At 44.5% G+C, this 18,765-nt stretch overlaps 1 protein-coding gene across 4 annotated transcripts in view; it reads right to left on the bottom strand.

The window, feature by feature from the left end:
• Vcf1 (VCP nuclear cofactor family member 1) overlaps positions 1-18,765 on the bottom strand; it is a 25,446-nt gene extending 6,681 nt beyond the window's left edge. The window contains exons 1-2 of one of the 4 annotated variants that reach the window (XM_048446149.3): positions 18,506-18,765; positions 11,059-11,158 (exon numbers count right to left, since the gene is read on the bottom strand). In XM_048446149.3, the coding sequence (XP_048302106.2) occupies positions 11,059-11,158; positions 18,506-18,765 (360 nt within the window). Of the gene's footprint in view, positions 1-11,058; positions 11,159-18,118; positions 18,295-18,386 lie in introns of those variants that run through there. The other 3 variants (XM_048446152.3, XM_048446151.3, XM_085696005.2) reach the window with 3 other exon arrangements.

The following is an 18,765-nucleotide window of genomic DNA, read 5'->3' as shown; positions in this document are numbered from 1 at the left end:
ACCTGAATCTGAAGGCACCAAATTCTTTTACCCAAATTGGTTTCCTGCTGTTTGCTAATAATCTCATGGAAACACTGACCACTCTGAAGAGTCCTGTTTCTAAAATCTGTAGAGAGTCAAAAGTACAGGTGGTCATTATATCCTCATGACTGTTGCAGTGCAGTGTAGCCGGAAGGGCACTGTTCTGAACAGACATTCTGGAGTCACTTGTGAGCTTCTGGCATACTTGCCAGAACACCAGCTGTTCTCATGCCCACTGTCTGCTATGAGCATGTCACCAGGGCTGCTTAGGCAGTTGGTAAACATTTACTGAGCTCAACCGAGGAAAATGATGGTAATGCATCCACGGATAACCAGTCCACAGCTACTGCTGGAAAAGAAATGCAGTGGTGCATGCTGGGTAAGCTCCACTGGCCCATGAGGAAAACCTGGAACAGGCAGGGAATGATAAACCAAGGGAAGCAGTGTAAACTCAAAGCACAAATGTAAAGAGTGTCCTGAGGGTGACAGGTTCAGTGTGACACACCTGGACGGTGTCAGGAGTTGGTAAAACAGAACACAGAGATCATGGCCAGATTACAAGAGCCACTGAGGCAAAAGCAGAGGTTCCAAACACTCAAGTCATGCTCAGATCCGCCCCAGGGAGTTAGGATCCCAAAGATCTGTGGATGATGAGGTCTGAAGAGATGGAAAAGAGGCCCACTAATGTTTCCTCATAGGCCAAACAGGAAGCAGGCACAGGGCCTGGAAGTGTTGCAGGTGTGTGTCATACCCAACAGGGGGATGGGAGGGCCCTGGTGGGAGATGAAGATGCCCGGCTGAGGACATAGGACATGCACAGAAGAGCAGGAGATACCGGGAGCCCTTGCTGAGGATCAACACCACTGCTCACACTCCCACAAAGTTCAGTCAACAGTAATGCCCAACAAGGAGAAGAGGGAGGGAAGGTCCCTGAGAAAACACCAGATGGCTGCAGACAAGACAGGTGGGGGTAGGGAAAGGAAGAGGCACCTAGGAAGCTACAGATGGGTGAGTTAGGAAGCAAGAGGGGCAAAGTAGCAGACCAGAAAAGATCCATGTTCAAGCTGAGAGGTGCAAAGAAATGTGAAAAACCAGCAGTCACCCCGGGACACTGGCAAGCTATGTGACAGACAGGAAGATGCAGGACTGTGGTGCAGAATGAATACGCTAAGGAAGGTCATCTTTAGTTTCTCAAATTGCTCACCAGAAAGCAAGCTCCTCTGGGTAGGCTGCCTGTAATTCTATCCTTACCAGGCTGGGACACTAGTTTAAACGATAACCCCTTTATACCACAGCAGAAATTAAACACCTCTAAATACGGCTTTCTACTCCTAAACTTTCGAAAGCTGCTCAAGCAAGCATATTAACTGTGGAGTCTCTCTGCTTCATAAAGTGATAACTTAGCCAGGCATGGCAGTATGCCTGCAGTTCCAGAACTCTAGAGATGAAGGTAGGAAGAGCAGCCTGGGCCAGCCTGGGCCATCTGGGCTGTAAGACTCTCAAAATGCAAACAAAACTGAGTATAGGACAGAGAGAAGCCACCAAGGATGGAAGCCTCCTCCCTGATGGGTACTTGTCACACTGCTAAAGGATGCTATACAGGCTGCTGAGGGAGCACTCACTGAGTCTTTCTCAGTTGTGTTACACTACTGACCAGCCAGGTAAGAAGTACACACTGCTGCCTATGGCACTGACTCCATAAGGGAAACCAATCTCCCGTGTTGTATTTGAAACCTACTCCAGATTCGACCGGTACCATAATCCTGTTCACATGCTGGAGGGTGTGAACCTCAGCAGGGAAGCTAAATGGAACTGATGCATCCATCCAACTGCCATCTCAATCATGGTGTTTCTACCTACAGATTAGTGTAGGCAAGTGATCAGGGACACTCAGCCACATGTGGGACTTCCATAAGGCCTCCTCCTTAACACCAAAGGTTGGGAAGGAAAGAATGGAGGGAGGAGTAGAGGATACAAAATGCCTGTGAGGTCTTGTCTCAGAGGAGCAGTGTTCACTGGCCAAGACCTCTGCAAGATAAGACCTGTCTAGGCTAGTGAGATGGCTCAGGGGTAAATGTACTTTACTGCCATGCCTAACAACCTGAATTCAGCAGTCGGGACCCACACATAGTGTAAAAAGAAAACCAACTTCCACAAGTTTTCCACTGTTCTGGATGAATATAACACTAAGTAAATAAATGCAATTTTTAAAAATTAAAGATTGGGCCGGAGAGATGGCTCAGTGGTTAAGAGCACTTCCAGAGGTCCTGAGTTCAACTCCCAGCAACCCCATGGTGGCTCACAACCATGAGATATGGCGCCCTCTTTTGACATGCAGGCAGAGCAGTATCCCCATGACCTATCTGCAGACAATGGTGGCAGAGGGGGAAGGGATTCACAAACCTTCACTCCTCCCTGAGTATCTATGGAAAGCTAATAGTTGCAGGGCAGGATTTCCACATGTTCTGCGGTGCATCCATTCCAAGACGCCTATGCTCCTAGAATAGCTTCACCCTCAAGCTTAAAAACAACCCTAAGAAAACTCAGTGGGTCATCAAAAATAATAAATCAAAAAAACAAATGAAGACTGAAATAGAAGAGGTTCTGGGAGGGAAGGGAAGAAAGGGGGAAGAGGAAGTAAATATGATAAAATACCTTACATGTATGCATAAGGTGGCCAGAATGAAGCCTATGTATTCTGTTGTTGTGTATAATTAACACATGCCCACTAAAATAACCAGAACCAGAAAGCTTGTGTATATTTATCACTTAGACTCACAGGCTTCCCTTTATCCTCCCTGTACCAAGGAAGGAAGAAGGGGGGAAGGAAAGAAGGAAAATCATTTTCTATAAATTGTTTTTATTGAGCTACACATTTTTCTCTGCTCCCCTGATGTGGGAGTCTCCTTTGTGTGTTGCTTTTCTTGGTTAATGAATAAAGAAACTGCCTTGGCCTGTTGATAGGGCAGAACTTAGGTAGGCGGGAAAGACAGAACTGAATGCTGGGAAGGGTCAGAGAGATGCCATGGATCCACTGGAGACAGATGCTAGGAATTTTACCAGGAAAGCCACTGCCACGAGGTGATATATAGATTAACAGAAATGGGTTAAATTGATGTAAGAGTTAGCCAATAAGAAGCTAGAGCTAATGGGCCAAGCAATGTTTTAATTAATACATTTTCTGTATGGTTATTTCGGGGCTAAGCTAGCCAGGCGGCCAGGACTAACAAGCAGACTCTCCTTCCAACACTCCCCTCCCTCTTTCTCCCCTCCCCTTCAATCCTCTCCCATTATCCCCATGCTCACAATTTACTCAGGAGATCTTGTCTTTTTCTACTTTCCATGTAGATTAGATCCATGTATGCCTCTCTCAGGGTCCTCTTTGTTGTCTAGATTCTCTGGGATTGTGAATTAAAGGCTGGTTTTTCTTTGTTTTATGTTTAAAAGCCACTTATGAGTGAGTATATATTTTATTTGTCTTTCTGGGTCTGGATTACCTCATTCAATGTGATGTTTTCTAGATCCATCCATTTGCCCCCAAATTTCAAGATGTCTTTATTATTTTTTTTTCACTGTGTAGCACTCCACTGTGTAAATGTACATTTTCCTTATGCATTCTTCGGTTAAAGGGCTATTTACGTTGTTTCCAGGTTCTGGCTATGACAACCAATGCTGTTATAAACATATTGCTGGGTCTTAAGGAAGGTTGTTTCCCAATTTTCTGAGAAATCGCCACACTGATATCCAAAGGGGCTGTACCAACTTGCACTCCCACCAGCAATGCAGGAATGTTCCCTTTATCCCACATCCTCTCCAACATAAATTGTCATCAGTTTTTTGATCTTGGCCATTCTTACAGGTGTAAGATGGAATCTCAAGCGTTGTTTTTATTTGCATTTCTCTGATGACTAAATGTTGAACATTTCCTTAAGTGTCTTTCAGCCATTTTAGATCCCTCTGTTGAGAGTTCTCTGTTTAGGACTGTACCGCATTTTTACTGGATTATTTGTTCTTTTGATGACCAATTTCTTGAGTTCTTTGCATATTTTTAAGGTCAGCCCTCTGTCTGATGTGGGGTGGGTGAAGATCTTTACACATTCTATTGGCTGCCGCTTTGTCTTGACCATATCCTTTGCTTTACAGAAGCTTCTCAGTTTCCAGAAGTCCCATTTATTAACTGTTTCTTTTGGTGTCTGTGCTACTGGGGGTTATATTTAGAAAATGGTTCCCTGTGGCAATGCCTTCAAGTGTACCTCCCACTTTCTCATCTATGAGGTTCAGTGTGGGTGGCTTTATGTTAAGGTCTTTGATCCATTTGGACTTGAGCTTTGTGCACAGCAATAGAAATGGATCTATTTTCATTCTTCTACATGTTGATATCCGTTTATGCCAGCACCATTTGTTGAATATGCTTTCATTTTTCCATTTTATATTTGTTGCTTCTTTGTCAAAAATCAGGTGGTCGTAGGTGTGTGAATTATTATCCGGGTCTTTGATTGGGTTCCACTGGTCCTCCTGTCTGTTTTTATGCCAATACCAGGCTGTTTTCAGTACTGTAGCTCTGTAGTAGAGATTGAAGTTGAGGATTGTGATGCCTCCACAAGTTCCTTTATTAGTATTGGCTATTCTAGGTTTTTCGCTTTTCCGTATGAAGTTGAGTATTGTTCTTTGAGTTCTGTGAAAAATTGCTGGGATTTTGATGGGCATTGCATTGAATCTGTAAACTGTTTTTGGTAAGATTGCCACTTTTACTATGTTAGTTCTACCTACCCAAGAGCATGGGAGATCTTTCCATTTTCTGGTATCTTCTTCAATTTCTTTCTTCAAAGGTTTACAGTTTTGTTATACTGGTCTTCCACTTGTTTGGTTAAAATTATCCCAAGATATTTTTTATGTTATTTGTGGCTATTGTGAAGAGTGATATTTCTCTTAATTTCTTTCTCAGTCCATTTATCATTTGTGTAAAGGAAGGCTACTGATTTTTTTGAGTTAATCTTGTATCCTACTACATTACTGAAGTGTTTATGAACTGTAGAAGTTCTTTTGTAGAATTTTTTGGGTCACTTAGTAAACTATCTTGTCATCAGCAAATAGTGAGTTTGACTTCTTTGAAGGAAGATCATTTTATAGTTTTTATTTGATTGGGGTTTTTTTCTGACTTTTTGTTTATTTGTTTTTGAGACATGGTCTATGTAGCTCTGGCTGTCCTGGAACACACTATTTAGGGCCAAGCTGGCTCCACAGAAATCTGCCTGCATCTGCCTCCTGAATGTTGTGATTAAAAGTATGTCACACTTATGCCATGCTATGCCCATCTAGAAAGAATACTTCAATCTTTCAGGCCATTAGTTTCTCTTCACCTTCATGTCTACATTCACCAATGCCTTCAATTTACATGACCCTACAAAGAAAAAACTCTCATATGGAATGTGATGGCACACTCCCATAATCCCACAGAGAGACAGTGAGGCAGGAGGATCCAAGTCTAAGGCCAGCCTTGGCTATACAAAGACAAAGCTCGTTTGTCACAGGGTTATAAACAAACCACCCCAATTCCTCACAACGGTCAGCTAAAACAACTCTGGGTTTGGCAAATACCTAGTACCCCCAAAAAGATTTAAGGTGGAAAAAAATTAAGAGCTTTAGCTGGGTCTGCAATCGCTGCACTGGGAGGTAGAAGCAGGGTCCCCCAAAAATAAGTTCAAGGCTAGGTTGAGCTATACAGAAAAACAAAACATGACCTTGAGATGATTCCTACATGGTGAAAAGAACCAACTCCCACGGTTGTCCTTTGACCTAGACACACACACATTAAGTAAATGCAATATTAGTAAATGTAATGGTAAATTAGACAATATATCTAATTTTAAAGCAAAATTTAAAATGACTTTAATATTAAACATTTCTAAAATTATGCCCAACTTGGAGTTGAAGGAATGCCTCAGCAGTGAAAAGCACTGTCTGCTCTTGCAGAGGACCTGGGTTTAGTTCTTAGTACCAACATGGTTGCTCACAACCTTATGTAACTCTGGTTCCTGAAAAACCTACATCATCTTCTGACCTCCACAGACACATAGTGCAGATAAACATGCAAATAAAACACTCTTACACATGAATTGAAACTATCTTTTTAAAAGATTATACTAATCTGGCAGTGGTGGAGCATGCCTTTAATCCTAGCACTCACGAGGCAGAGGCAGGAAGATCTCTGAGTTCAAGGTCAGCCTGGACTACAGAGCAAGTTCCAGGGCAGCCAGAGCTAAACCCTGTGTGTGTGTGGGGGGGGGAGCTAAAATAAAACAAAACAAGCAAAAAAAAAAAAAAAGATGCTAAACCGGGCTGGGAATGTAGCTTAGCAGTACAGCACTTAGACTGGCACACACAAAGCTCTAGGTCCAATCATCCATGTAAGTAATAAATGAGTGAGTGAATAAATACACACAACACACATTCCCACTGTCAGCTAACAGCTAGTTCTCCTCAATCACAGCAGTGGTCATCCTGCCTCTGAATACTCCTACATGTGTACAACCAGAACTCAACCAGCAAGAGTAGCTCCTGTGAGTTCAACCAGCTTCTTTAAGGGTTTTGTTGTTGTTGTTTTGAGTCAGGATTTTACATTATACCCAGGCTGGCCTAGAACTTACTATGGTAATTCGAGACCCTGTGGTTGGCCTCGAATTAATGGTGATCCTCCTACCTCAACCTCTCAAGTAGTGGGATTACAGAAATAGCCTAATCTAGTCCATTTTGACCAGCCTCAGTAAGTGCTCAATAATATTGCTGGAGTTACTCTTACAGGGGACAAAGGGGTCAGTTCCCAGCATCTCCACGGCAACTCACAATCACTCAAACTCCAGTTCCAAGGAACTCAATGCCTTCTTCTGATCTCTGGGGGCAATAGGGCCACATGTGACATACATACATGCAGGTAAAACACTCATACAATAAGTAAACTTTAAAAAAGAAAGAGGAGGGGCTGGAGAGATGGCTCAGAGGTTAAGAGCACTGCCTGCTCTCCCAGAGGTCCTGAGTTCAATTCCCAGTAACCACATGGTGGCTCACAACCATCTGTAATGAGGTCTGGTGCCCTCTTCTGGCCTGCAGACATACACACAGACAGAATATTGTATACATAATAAATAAATAAATATAAAAAAAAAAAAGAGGAAGGGAGGGAAGGAAAAGAAAGTAAAGAGAGAATTCTGCTGCCTTTATACAGGACTCAAAAGGAAGATACAAGTTAATAAATCACTTCCTGTCTTGCTCACTGAGCCGAGCCATGCCTTAGAATTGCTTAAAAAAAAATTAATCTTACATTAGCAAACTATACTTTAATTTAAAAATAGTGCCAGGGGCTGGAGAGATGACTGAATTGGCGAAGTGCCTACTTCCCCAGGTAATAATTATTAGAGCATCTACTTGGGAAAATTTTCCAGATGAAAGAATTCTGTTGTGACTGAAGCGAAGCCTAGGGTCTGGCTGCTCATGGCTATACTTAGCAAAGCCCATCTGAGCTGGCATGTCTTCTGAAAGCAGCTCACACCAGCTGAGGGTAAGCAGCCCTAAGGCCAGGCTGTACGGCCCTTCCCGGCCTCCTAGCAACCATGCTATTTTTCTGTGGCCCAATTTCTCTACCTGAGTGGGGAAAAGTCTTAACTAAAATGAGAGGATGAAAACACACACAAAGCAAAGCTCCTGCTGGCAGAGCAACTCTCCAAGTCAGGTCTCACAGCCCTTCACTCAGAACATCAAGGCAAGAGGTGTCCACTACCTCCAGCTTTCAGACAACTGACCCAGTGGAACAACTGCACGAGCCAAATGCTGCACGGCCAACTGTAACATGTAGCAGAAAAGAGCAAATCTTAGAAGTTGATTAGAGGTAGTGATTTTAAACAAATGCCTCACAAATGGAAAAACGTTACCAGAAAAAGAAGTCTAAAACAATTTTAGTATTTCAAGATAGCCCCGGAAATGACTTGTTTTGTTTTTTATGTGTATTGGTGTTGTTTATGTGCACTTTGTCTGCCTGATTATCTGTGTGAGGGTGTTGGATCCCCTTGAACTGGAGTAACAGACAGTTGTTGAGCTGCTGTGTGGGTGCTAGGAATTGAATTCTAGAAGAGCAGCCATCTCTCCAGCCCCAGGAAATGGGTTATCTCATCCTAAAGGAAGCATATCTTGCTGACCCGGCTTAACACTTGTATTAAGCCAGTGTTTATTTATTACATCAACTGACAATATTAATAATTTATTCTTCTCTTTTATACACAATTATCAGAGAAGAGCTACAAACAAAAGAACCTATTCCAGTGGGGAAGTCAGGCATTCGGGATTCACTTCCCACTTTAGAAGCCCCTATCCTCTGACTCTCCGGATCACCTGTTGTTCACTCATCACCCCAGCACAGAGTAAGCTCAGCACAGCAGCCTATGTCCAGCAAGCAACACAGAAAGTAATAGTTAAGATACCAAGTTGAGTGAGCTTGCCAAATGGTGCAGACAAAGGTTGTTACCGTGGCCTTAAACTATAATGAGGAACAGCTAGTCCACACTTCAGACAATTGATTCCAGACTAGTTCAACAGTGAAACTTCTCTGGACAAGAAAGAGAGGTGACCCAAAGGTTAAGTCACAAGCCACTATTTTCTTCTGGGACACCAATTCATAGATGGTAGAAACTAAGTCAAGGGTATTTTCTACAAACTACAATTAAAACAACATAGCCTGGCATGGTGGCACACACCTTTAACCCCAGCACTCGGAAGGCAAAGGCAGGTGAATCTCTTCAAGTTTAAGGACAGCCTCGTCTACACAGCAAGTTCCTGCTAACAAAAGCTAAAGGGAGAGATCCTATCCACCCCCACCCCAAACATAACAACAACAACAAAAAGGTGGGGAGGGGGAAATCTCTGTGAGTTTGAGGCCCAAGAAAACAAAACAAAAAATTATTTAAAAAAAAGAGAGAGAGAGAGAGAAAGAAAGAAAGAAAGAAAAACCGGGCGGTGGTGGCGCACGTCTTTAATCCCAACACTTGGGAGGCAGAAGCAGGTGAATCTCTCTGAGTTCGAGGCCAGCCCCGATCTACAAGAGCTAGTTCCAGGACAGGCTCCAAAGCTACAGAGAAACCCTGTCTCAAAAAACCGAAAGAAAGAAAGAAAGAAAGAAAGAAAGAAAGAAAGAAGGAAGGAAGGAAGGAAGGAAGGAAGGAAGGAAGGAAGGAAGGAAGGAAGGAAGACAGACACAAAGAAAGAAAGAGAAGAAAAAGAAGACAACAAAACCATGTCCAGTGAGGCAGTTCAGCAGGCAGAGACATTGCCCAATGTCTTTGCTTCTTAAGCCCCACATAGTGGAAGGATTTGAGAACCAGTGCCCTTCAGCATCATTATCCTCTGACCTCCACAGTGCCCACCTCCAGGACACAAACACACCCAAATGAAGGTAAGTAAAGATAATTTCTTAATTTTTAAAACAGAAACGAAATTTTTAGGTTAAAAAAAAGATGACATTTTTAAACCTGTTCTAAAGCATCAAAACCACACACAGGATGGTGGCAAGCCATGGCTGCTACTTTTTAACCTAAGATGTTCACAGCATACTCTGACTTCTGTTTTCTGTCACCCCAGTATTTCCTCAATCATTCATTCAATCAAACCTCAACTTCTTTTCAACCTAACACTTATTTTGTCTAGTTTTCGAGACAGGGTTTCTCCATGTAGCTCTGGCTATCCTCAAACTCACTCTATAGACCAGGCTGTTCTCAAACTCACAAGATCTGCCTACGTCTGCTTCAAGAGTGCTGGGATTAAGGGCATGCCACCCACCCACTCCACCCTCCCCAGGCAGGCTAAACACTTTTTTAAAGAAGAAAAAAGTAAACTAAGATTTTAAAAGAAATGTTATCAGAACTCAAGGCTAATCATGACAGGAACATACTCTAGATTTGTTTATTAGCTGGTCCTGAAGGTCAGTGCCCCATTGGTGACTTTGGATTGTTAGCTCAGAGTCTAGATATGAGGCAAACCCTGTTAGTTGAACCAAATACAGCAGGATCTGTTCAGTGTCTAAGAACTAGATGTCTGTCACCACAGCACAACTGTTAGGAGCCAGAATGTCTAGGCAGCATGATTCACCAACAGCACTTTAACCTTGAGTTCTGTTATCATTTCCCAACTGCACAAAAAAATATCCCCCACAGCAGAGTACTCTTTCTGGAAAACACAAAATGCAAAAAACTTTGAGAGTGCTTCCCACCTTTATACCTCACTCTCCTCCCCTCACAGCCTTGTGGAAGAACACTTTCTAGCACACAGAGATGGTACAGTGGTTAAGAGCACTGGCTGTTCTTCCCAAGGTTCTGAGTTCAATTCCCAGCAACCACATGGTGGCCCACAGATGAGATCTGTAATGAGATTTAGTGCCCTCTTCTGGCCTTTCTTTTAAAAATAATATAAAATAAAAACCCTGTAACAAGTGATCTGTGGCTGGGCGGTGGTGGTGCATGCCCTTAATCCCGGGACAAAAAGGGGATCCGTGTACACACACCGTACACACTCTGCTGTCTAGAGCTGCTACTGAATCCAAGAAACAAATATGCCTCCCATAAACCACCAGGAAATGTAAAATTAGAGGATTCAAAGATGGCTTCCAAAGTCCATAAAACGATTATAAATGAGGTGGGGGTGGATAAAAATGAACACGCACACACTGCTTACCTGGCAGGACAGTCAGTCCCTACCTTCTTCAAAGAGACTTTGATTCAAAAGTAGAAATACAGGTTACCCAGTGTGCCAGCACAGAACCGCAACCACAGCACTAAGGGAAAGGACAGCCACAAACTTGAGGCCAACCAGGTCTGGGTTCCAGGCTAGCCAGGGCTACTCATCAAAACCCTGCCTTAACGTAATGATGCAAAGAGGCAAGTAAAGGTGGAAACTCCCACAGTCAAGGCAGGTGAGGTGTTCTTAGAAAAATGAACTCCTTCCAATTATGCAATGGAGACCAGGTCATGCAGCTGAGCCTGTGGCCATTCTGCCTACCTCTGTGTCCCAGGAGTCCTGGAAGATGGGGTTCCTACTGCTTCTTTTGGTCTGGGGTGGGAGGTGGTTGTCATCATCATTGCCATTTCTTCTCCTTTTCCTGAAATTTAAACACAAAGAGGAAAAATAAGCAGTTATGAAGCTTGCAGATACTTCAATTATAAACCACAACAACACACAAAAAAAATGCACACTCAAGGCTAAAAAAATTAATCTACCATGACATCCCAGTGGGAGAATTCTAATATTCCAATACTGGACACTAAGCGCAGAAGGCTAGTGAGGCCAAGCCTTAAGGAGAAACACCTACTGGGAACAGAGTAACAGGAGGAGGGTACCAACTCAGCTGCCTTTGCCACAAATCCTAAAATTATAACTCTAACCCCACTCCACTCCCTGCCCCACGGAGCACTGAAGTGGGGATGCTGACTACCTGTTTGCCCTGAAATACACACAACATGCTACCATTCAGAATGCAGAGGTGAGACGTCCTAAGGCCCTGCTGGGGGGCGGGGGGGGGGGGGGACGGGACACGACACTACTTTTCTGAGCCATCACTAGAAACGCTCGGCTGCACCACTATCACCGTTACATCACTCACTGGGCTGTCACTCAGTAACAGAATATTCTGGTTAAAACTGCCAGGTAAAAGGGGGAATAAATCACATCTTTCTCCAGTACGTGCTCTCAATCAGTATAAAAGAGTATATGTTTATTTAAACTATCTACAAGAATTAGGCCTATCAGAAGGATTTTAATCTCAAACTAGAAAACAGGAATAAATCAAAGGAAGAGCTCCAGAACCAACTGCCTGGAATAACCTGCCCAATTTGGCGGCCAATAAATCAAAGGAAGAGCTCCAGAACCAACTGCCTGGAATAACCTGCCCAATTTGGCGGCCACTAATAATGTGGCCATTTAAATTTAAACCAAAATTTAAAATCCATATCCTGCTGGGCATGATGGCTTGCACTTCTAATCCCAGAACTCAGGAAGCAGAGGCAGGGGAATCACTGCAAGTTCAAGACTTGTTATATACAGTGAGCTCCAGGTCAGCAATATAAGTCTGTCTCAAAAAAAAAAAAAAAAAAAAAGCAAAATTAATTAATTTAAAAATAAAAAAATCCAGTTACTGCCAGGCATAGTGGCTATGTCTATAATGCCAGCAAGCAGGAAGCTGAGGCAGGACAATCACTGCACATTTGAGGCCAGTCTAGCCACAGTGTGTGACCTTATCTCCTTACACTGAGCAGCAGTCTCTTCGCTACAGAAGCTCTACTAGATCACCATATGGAGCTTTGACTCAGCACAGAGTGACAGGCTCATCTCATCACCAGTATACAGAAAATGGCCAAAAAACCAAACCAAAACAAACAAACAAAAAAAACAGGCTGTGCTCAACCCTGTGATCAGCCAGCACCTCCTTCAGGTTACTTCACACAGCTACCCCAGACTCAGACAGCCGTCTACTACCTTCCCAGTCTCACTGCTCAACTATGACCAAGCACTCACTGGAACACTCAGGGTGCCAGGACTCACTCATCCCAAGATGTGTCTAATGCCAGTCCCTGCTGCTCTTACACCAGCCTTCAGTACTGAAGCTAACTTCCTCGCAAGCTGAGTCATATCAACCCAATGTGCTACTAGCGCATTCACGAGAGGCTGGCTGCAGCCCTGCAGCTACTGCTTGCTGCAGTAGCCATGCCCAGCATAAATACACTGTGGGAGCACAACATCCCTAACATCTTCATGCACAACCACAGTTAACCACACAAAAGCCTGCTGTTCAAGTACAGGGCCCTCTAACTGTTTCCATGTGGCACCATATCTCTGACGGCAACAGCCAATGCTGGGTGAAGAGCTGTTTTCTCTCATCCGAGTAATGCAGCCTATTCATAGGACTAAACTCAAGGGCATGCTGGAGACTGAGAACTCAGACTACTTCATGACCGCCAGCCTCCAGCTCTCTGCTTTAAGGCTGATGAAACTGTAGCTGCACCGCTATAGGGGCTGCCCAGAGCCATCAACAGCTGCTAGCTGCTGCTTTACACCGCTGGGATTACCGCTACCTAAATTGGGGGGGGGGGGCCTAGTACGATGGCTCAGCAGGTGAAGACCCTTGCTGCCTAGCCTGACAACCTGGGTTTCATCTCGGTCCCACATGGTGGGAGGAGAAAACTGACTCACAAGTAGCTCTCACCTCTACACACACTCCTATCTACACACACACAATAATTAAATAGACTTGAAAAAATCTAGAGTAAGGCCAGGCTTACTTTTATCCCAGCATTCAGGAGGCAAAGGCAGGCGGATCTCTGTGAGTTCAAGACCAGTCTGGTCTACAAAACGATTTCCAGGACAACCAGGGCTACACAGTGAACCCCCTCCCCCAATAAACAAACAAATACAAAACAAAAACAAAAATCAAGAGTAAAATTTATCAAAGCCCACAGACAGGAATTCCTGCTTCACTGGGGAAAAAAAAGACTAATTTATTATGGAAAATGTTATAAAACAGAATTTAAACTCAAGAGATCTAACTGCCTCAGCTCCCTGATTGCTGGGATTAAAGGCATGTGCCACACAACCTTTTTGTTTGTTTGTTTGTTTGTTTTTTCGAGACAGGGCTTCTCTTTGGAGTCGGTCGTGGAACTAGCTCTGTAGACCAGGCTGGCCTCGAACTCACAGAGATTCGCCTGCCTCTGCCTTCCAAGTACTGGAATTAAAGATGTGTGCCACCACCGCCTGGCTCAGCTATCCAACTCTTAAGAATGAGTTTACACTCTTACACCCTGAATTAGGTTTGGTTTTTGTTTGGGCTTTTTGTTGTTGTTATTATTATGACTATTTATTGTTTATACAAGGCAGGAGGGTAAAAAACAACTTTGCCAACTATGATTGGGTCTCTCCTGATTTATGTAGGTTCCAAGAACTGAAATGGACAGGTTGCTCAACAAGTACCTTTACCTCCCTGAGCTATCTCAATGGCCCTAATGTCTTTCTTTCGAAGTAGGCTCTTCCTCAGCAGTGAGGCTGCCCTCACACATGTGTGAGCCACTGGGCCTCATCTTTTTTTCTGTTTGTTTTTTTCTGTGAGTGAATGTTTTCCCTGTATGTATGTATATGCATCACAAGCATACCAAAAGAAGGCATCACACCTGGGACTGGAGTTAGAGATGGGTGTGAGCTGCTACCTGAGTGCTAAAAACCAAATCCAGGTCCTCTGCAAGATCAGCAAGTGTTCTTAATCACTGAGCCATCTCTCTAGCCCCAGGGGAAAATGGTTGGAGGGAGGGAGGGAAGAAGTGGGAGAAGGAAAAAGGAGGGAGGAGGATTTGTGAGTGCAGAGTGTTAGTTTAAGACTAGCCAACAAGCTAAGGAGGAAAACAAACCCTTTTATTGTTTATGTGCATTGGTGTTTTGCTTACGTGTATGTCTGTGTAAGTGACAGATCCCCTGGAACTGGAGTTAGATAGGCCTAGGAATTCTTTTTTTTTTAAATATTTATTCATTTATTATGTATACAATAGTCTGTCTGTCTGTATGCCTGAAGAGGGCACCAGACCCCATTACAGATGGTTGTGAGCCACCATGTGGTTGCTGGGAATTGAACTCAGGACCTTTGGAAGAGCAGGCAGTGCTCTTAACCGCTGAGCCATATCTCCAGCCCCAGGCCTAGGAATTCTGACCAACCTGAAAACTATGTGATGTATCTACATAGCAATAATGTAAGATTCTCTTTCTATTTCTTACCCTTTTCCCAGAAGACTGGCTAACACTTGCACAACATTCCTGAATTACTTGAAGATTAAAAACAAGAGAAATACCAGGATTTTATTTTGGCATAGTATTTTTTTAGAGGGAGAGTCTTGTTTTATTTGTGGTTCTTGAGTTGAACCCAGGGCCTTGTATATGCCAGATTTTAAGGGCTCTCTGAGCTACACCCTAGGCACAACCAAGTTTTAAAAATCATTAAGTGGGTACACTATTATAAATCTAAACCAGAGCACCCCTTTGATCCCAGCATTCAGGAGGCAGAGGCAAGCAGATCTTTGTGAATCCGAGTCCAGCCTAGTCTATAACAAAGAGCTACAAGACAGCCAGGGCTACATAGTGAGGTACTGTCTCAAAAAATAAACAAACAAATAACTTAGTATTTAAGTTTGAGCCAAGAAGTTCCTGTTTTCATCCCATTACAGGCAACTTAGTTGGAGATGTGCAGTAATGCAATGTTTGCTGGGAGTCATGACAGTCAAAGAAAAACTCAGAGGCAGTAGACCGGTCTCTAAACGTCTATTATCAGTACACCAACAGCTGGTTAAGCTTGGCGCTGCTGAGTCACTCCCACCAAACTTTATGAGTCTGACCAAAAACTATTATATCCTCATCAGTAGCAGGGCATGCTTCCTCCTGGTAACGAGAATAACAAAAGGGCTGCTCTCTAGTTCCCATCTACCTCTGAGAAAGCCATGTGAGAAGGCTCTCAGTTTTCTCACGGTACAAGTGCCATCTCTTGGGCCTTGAGTTGTCCTCTCCTTTGGGTAGTAATGAGTTAAGAATGAGCTCTATGAAGCCACCATTTTCATTGTTCTTGGCTGTTATTAGATACCCAGAAGCAGCTTTCAATTGCCTTATTACTAAGGAACCCTGTAATTGATCAGATTCTCTCCTTTCCACCTAAAGGAAACTGTTGGACATCTACTACCCCAAGGACGGCAGACTCCATCACTTTCTTTATTTTCACTTCTGTCCGATCTTGCTGGTCCTCTTGAGAACCTGGTCAGATGTAATCAGAGAGTACAGAAACTGCCTCTCAAATGGTTTTCTTTGTTTGTTTGTCTTGAGATGAGGTCTCACTATGCAGCCTGGCTGGCCTGGAACATCAAGTTGGCCTCAAATGCAGATTCTCTGTCTTGTGAGTGCTGGGATCAAAGGCAAGTGTAATCACACCTCAAGAGATATGTTACTTTAAAAAAGCTTACTTCTTGCTGTTGGGCATCTCTCAATACGATTCATAAGTAAAAATTAGAGATGTGTGGTAAGTCAGACTTTCTTCCCACCCACATGCCCACTCTTCTACAACTTTCACAGTCTACTGTCAAAGTCTGAAAAACACTATGAGTTCAGCTCTTCATCTTTTAAATGAGGGACCAGATTGAGAGACAGGAACTGACTTGGAGATAAAGATATTGTAGCTGGCCAAGGTAGCTCATGGGTGAAGAGAAAAGTAGGAAAGAAAGATCTGTCCTCACCAAAGCACTTAAAGAAGTCACCAGAAGATAGAAACACACTAAGATTCCTGTGAGTAAATTAGCTATATAAAAGAATTTACAGTCAGTAACTCAAATTACTAGCTTACAGCACTAAATAAAAGAATCTACAATCAGTACAAACTCAGATTACTAGTTTATAGAACTATATAATAGAATCTAGCCGGAAGGTGGTGGCACACGCCTTTAATCCCAGCACTCAGGAGGCAGAAGCAGGCGGATCTCTGAGTTCAAGGCCAACCTGGTCTACAAGAGCTAGTTCCATGACAGGTTCCAAAGCCACAGAGAAACCCTGTCTCGAAAAACAAAAACAAATACAAAAAAAAAAAAAAAAAGTATCTATTCCTGGTAGAAAATGCTGGGGTTTGTCAGGTGAGGGAGACTTTCCAAGAGAATCCAAATAATGGCAGTCAGCTCAGGCTTACTAATCCTAAAGGGCTGACTATAGCTGGACCATAAATCATCTTCAATAACTGGCAAGATTATGACCTCATGCTATCTGCACAATCAGTAAGATTAAACCTTTTGGTACTGCATCAATGCCACAGATCAGGTGATAATTTTGATAGGCACCTTATAATTTCCAGTTTAGCTTGAACATTTTGTTCACACAAGCACAGACTTTCTGCCACAATTACTACATAAACAAAATCAAAAATTCAATTCAGTCTAGGGACCTCTAAATTTTCAACACTGGACCAAATATGCTCAGGATGTTGGTGAGTTCAATCCCAAGAAATAATTATTTCAAGGAGAAGCCTTAGAAAACGGTGATTACATTCACAACCAATGAATGCATGGAGTAAGATACAGGACTTGGGGGAGATGGCTCAAGATTGAAAAGTAGTTGTTGTTGTTGCAGGGGACTGAGGTCTGGTTCCTAGCATCCACATATTGGCTCATCCAACTGCAGCTCTAGGTCCAGAAGATCCGATGCCCTCCTCTGGTTTCTATGGACACGCGTGGTCTATGTATATACACTCAAGCAAAACACCCACATACCTAAAAATAAATAAAATCTTTTAAAGGAGAAAATAAAAATGCAATGCTATGATTCACCTGAAACTACTATGGAATAAGGAGACGTGAATCTGGATAAACTTAAATAATTAAACGACGCTCTCTGCGTCTGTTGCTCATGAGAAAAACGAGAACGTAAAACTTGTACAGGTCGTCAAGCTCCGTAGTTAGGAGACTTTCTAACAAGAAATAATGCGGGCCCTCTTCATTCTGAGGCAGGGCATCCCAACTTACTTCTTTCCACCTTCTTGAAGATGAAAATAAGAAGGGAAAAAGAAACCTCATCTGCGTGGGGCCTAAAGCTCTCAGAGGCCGCCTGGGGCCTGAGGCCAGGCTCAGGGGAGAGGCTAACGAGCATTAACTCGCAATGTTTTCCACCTCCTGTCTCAAAGCCAAACGGCTCCTCGGCCAGACAGTTTAGAATGCTGCCATTTAATGTCACAACCGAGAGTGGGTCACAACCCTCCCGTGTCCATCTGCCCTTCTGGGTTAACAACAGATTAAGAGACAGAGCTGCTATCGGCCCTAAGCCCTCCCATCTGCAGGGCTAAACCCAACCCCCGCCTTTCCCCTGACCTTGGGGCGCCAGCATCTCCCCGCCCAGTCGCGTCCTGTCCCCCTCAGAGGCGCCTTCTTGGGGGGCTGGCCTCTTCAAGCTCGGCTAGTCCTCCCATCCCCCACCCCCATCCCCGCCGCCACCACCACCGCCCGCCTAAATTTAGGACAGGAAAGCTTTAGGTCTACCGTCTGTCTTGTAGGACCGAACAAACCTCATTCCAAAGTGGAAAGGGCAGAAGTCGAAGCAAACCAGAAAAAGACGGAGAAGGAGTAGGACCTGGATTCCAGAGAGTCACCTCTCTGGCTCCCCGCAGGGTCCAGGTGTCAGAGGCGGCGCAACCTTCTCCCCGCCTCCTCCGACCGCAGAGCGACGCAGACGGGGCCTCGCAGCACCCCGGCTTCGTGCGCCCCTCGGCTCCATCGCGCAGGGATCCTCGGCCGAGGGGCCGCGGGGAGGGTGAGTGGGTCCCCTTGGCTCACCTGGGGCGGAGACGCTCGCTCATGGCCGCTGGTGAAGGCGAGCGATGCGGCGCCGCCCCGCGCCGACAGCGAACCGACGGGGTTGTGTTCCGGCGACCGCCACGCCCACCCCCACGGACCTGGGCTCTGGCCGCCGCGCGGGTGGAGGCTGCGGGCGCTGAGTACCCCTCAGACCGACCCGTACCACCGCGACTTCCGGCGTCTCCTCCGCGCCCCCCCATATCGCAGGCGCCGTGGTACCGTCCTCCTGCGGCTGCGCAGTGGCGGGGACGCCGCTGGCCGCGCTCACCCACGACCCCGCCCCCAGGAAGAGGCGTGTCCGGAGAGGGGAAAAAACAGACGGGGAACTTCCAGGACCCCGTGTAGGTGTCCGAGGCAT

Source organism: Myodes glareolus, chromosome 9 (assembly GCF_982192425.1).
Source record: "Myodes glareolus chromosome 9, mMyoGla1.1, whole genome shotgun sequence".
In the NCBI taxonomy this organism is placed as follows: Eukaryota; Metazoa; Chordata; class Mammalia; order Rodentia; family Cricetidae; genus Myodes; species Myodes glareolus.
This window is presented reverse-complemented; position numbering and strand designations above follow the sequence as displayed.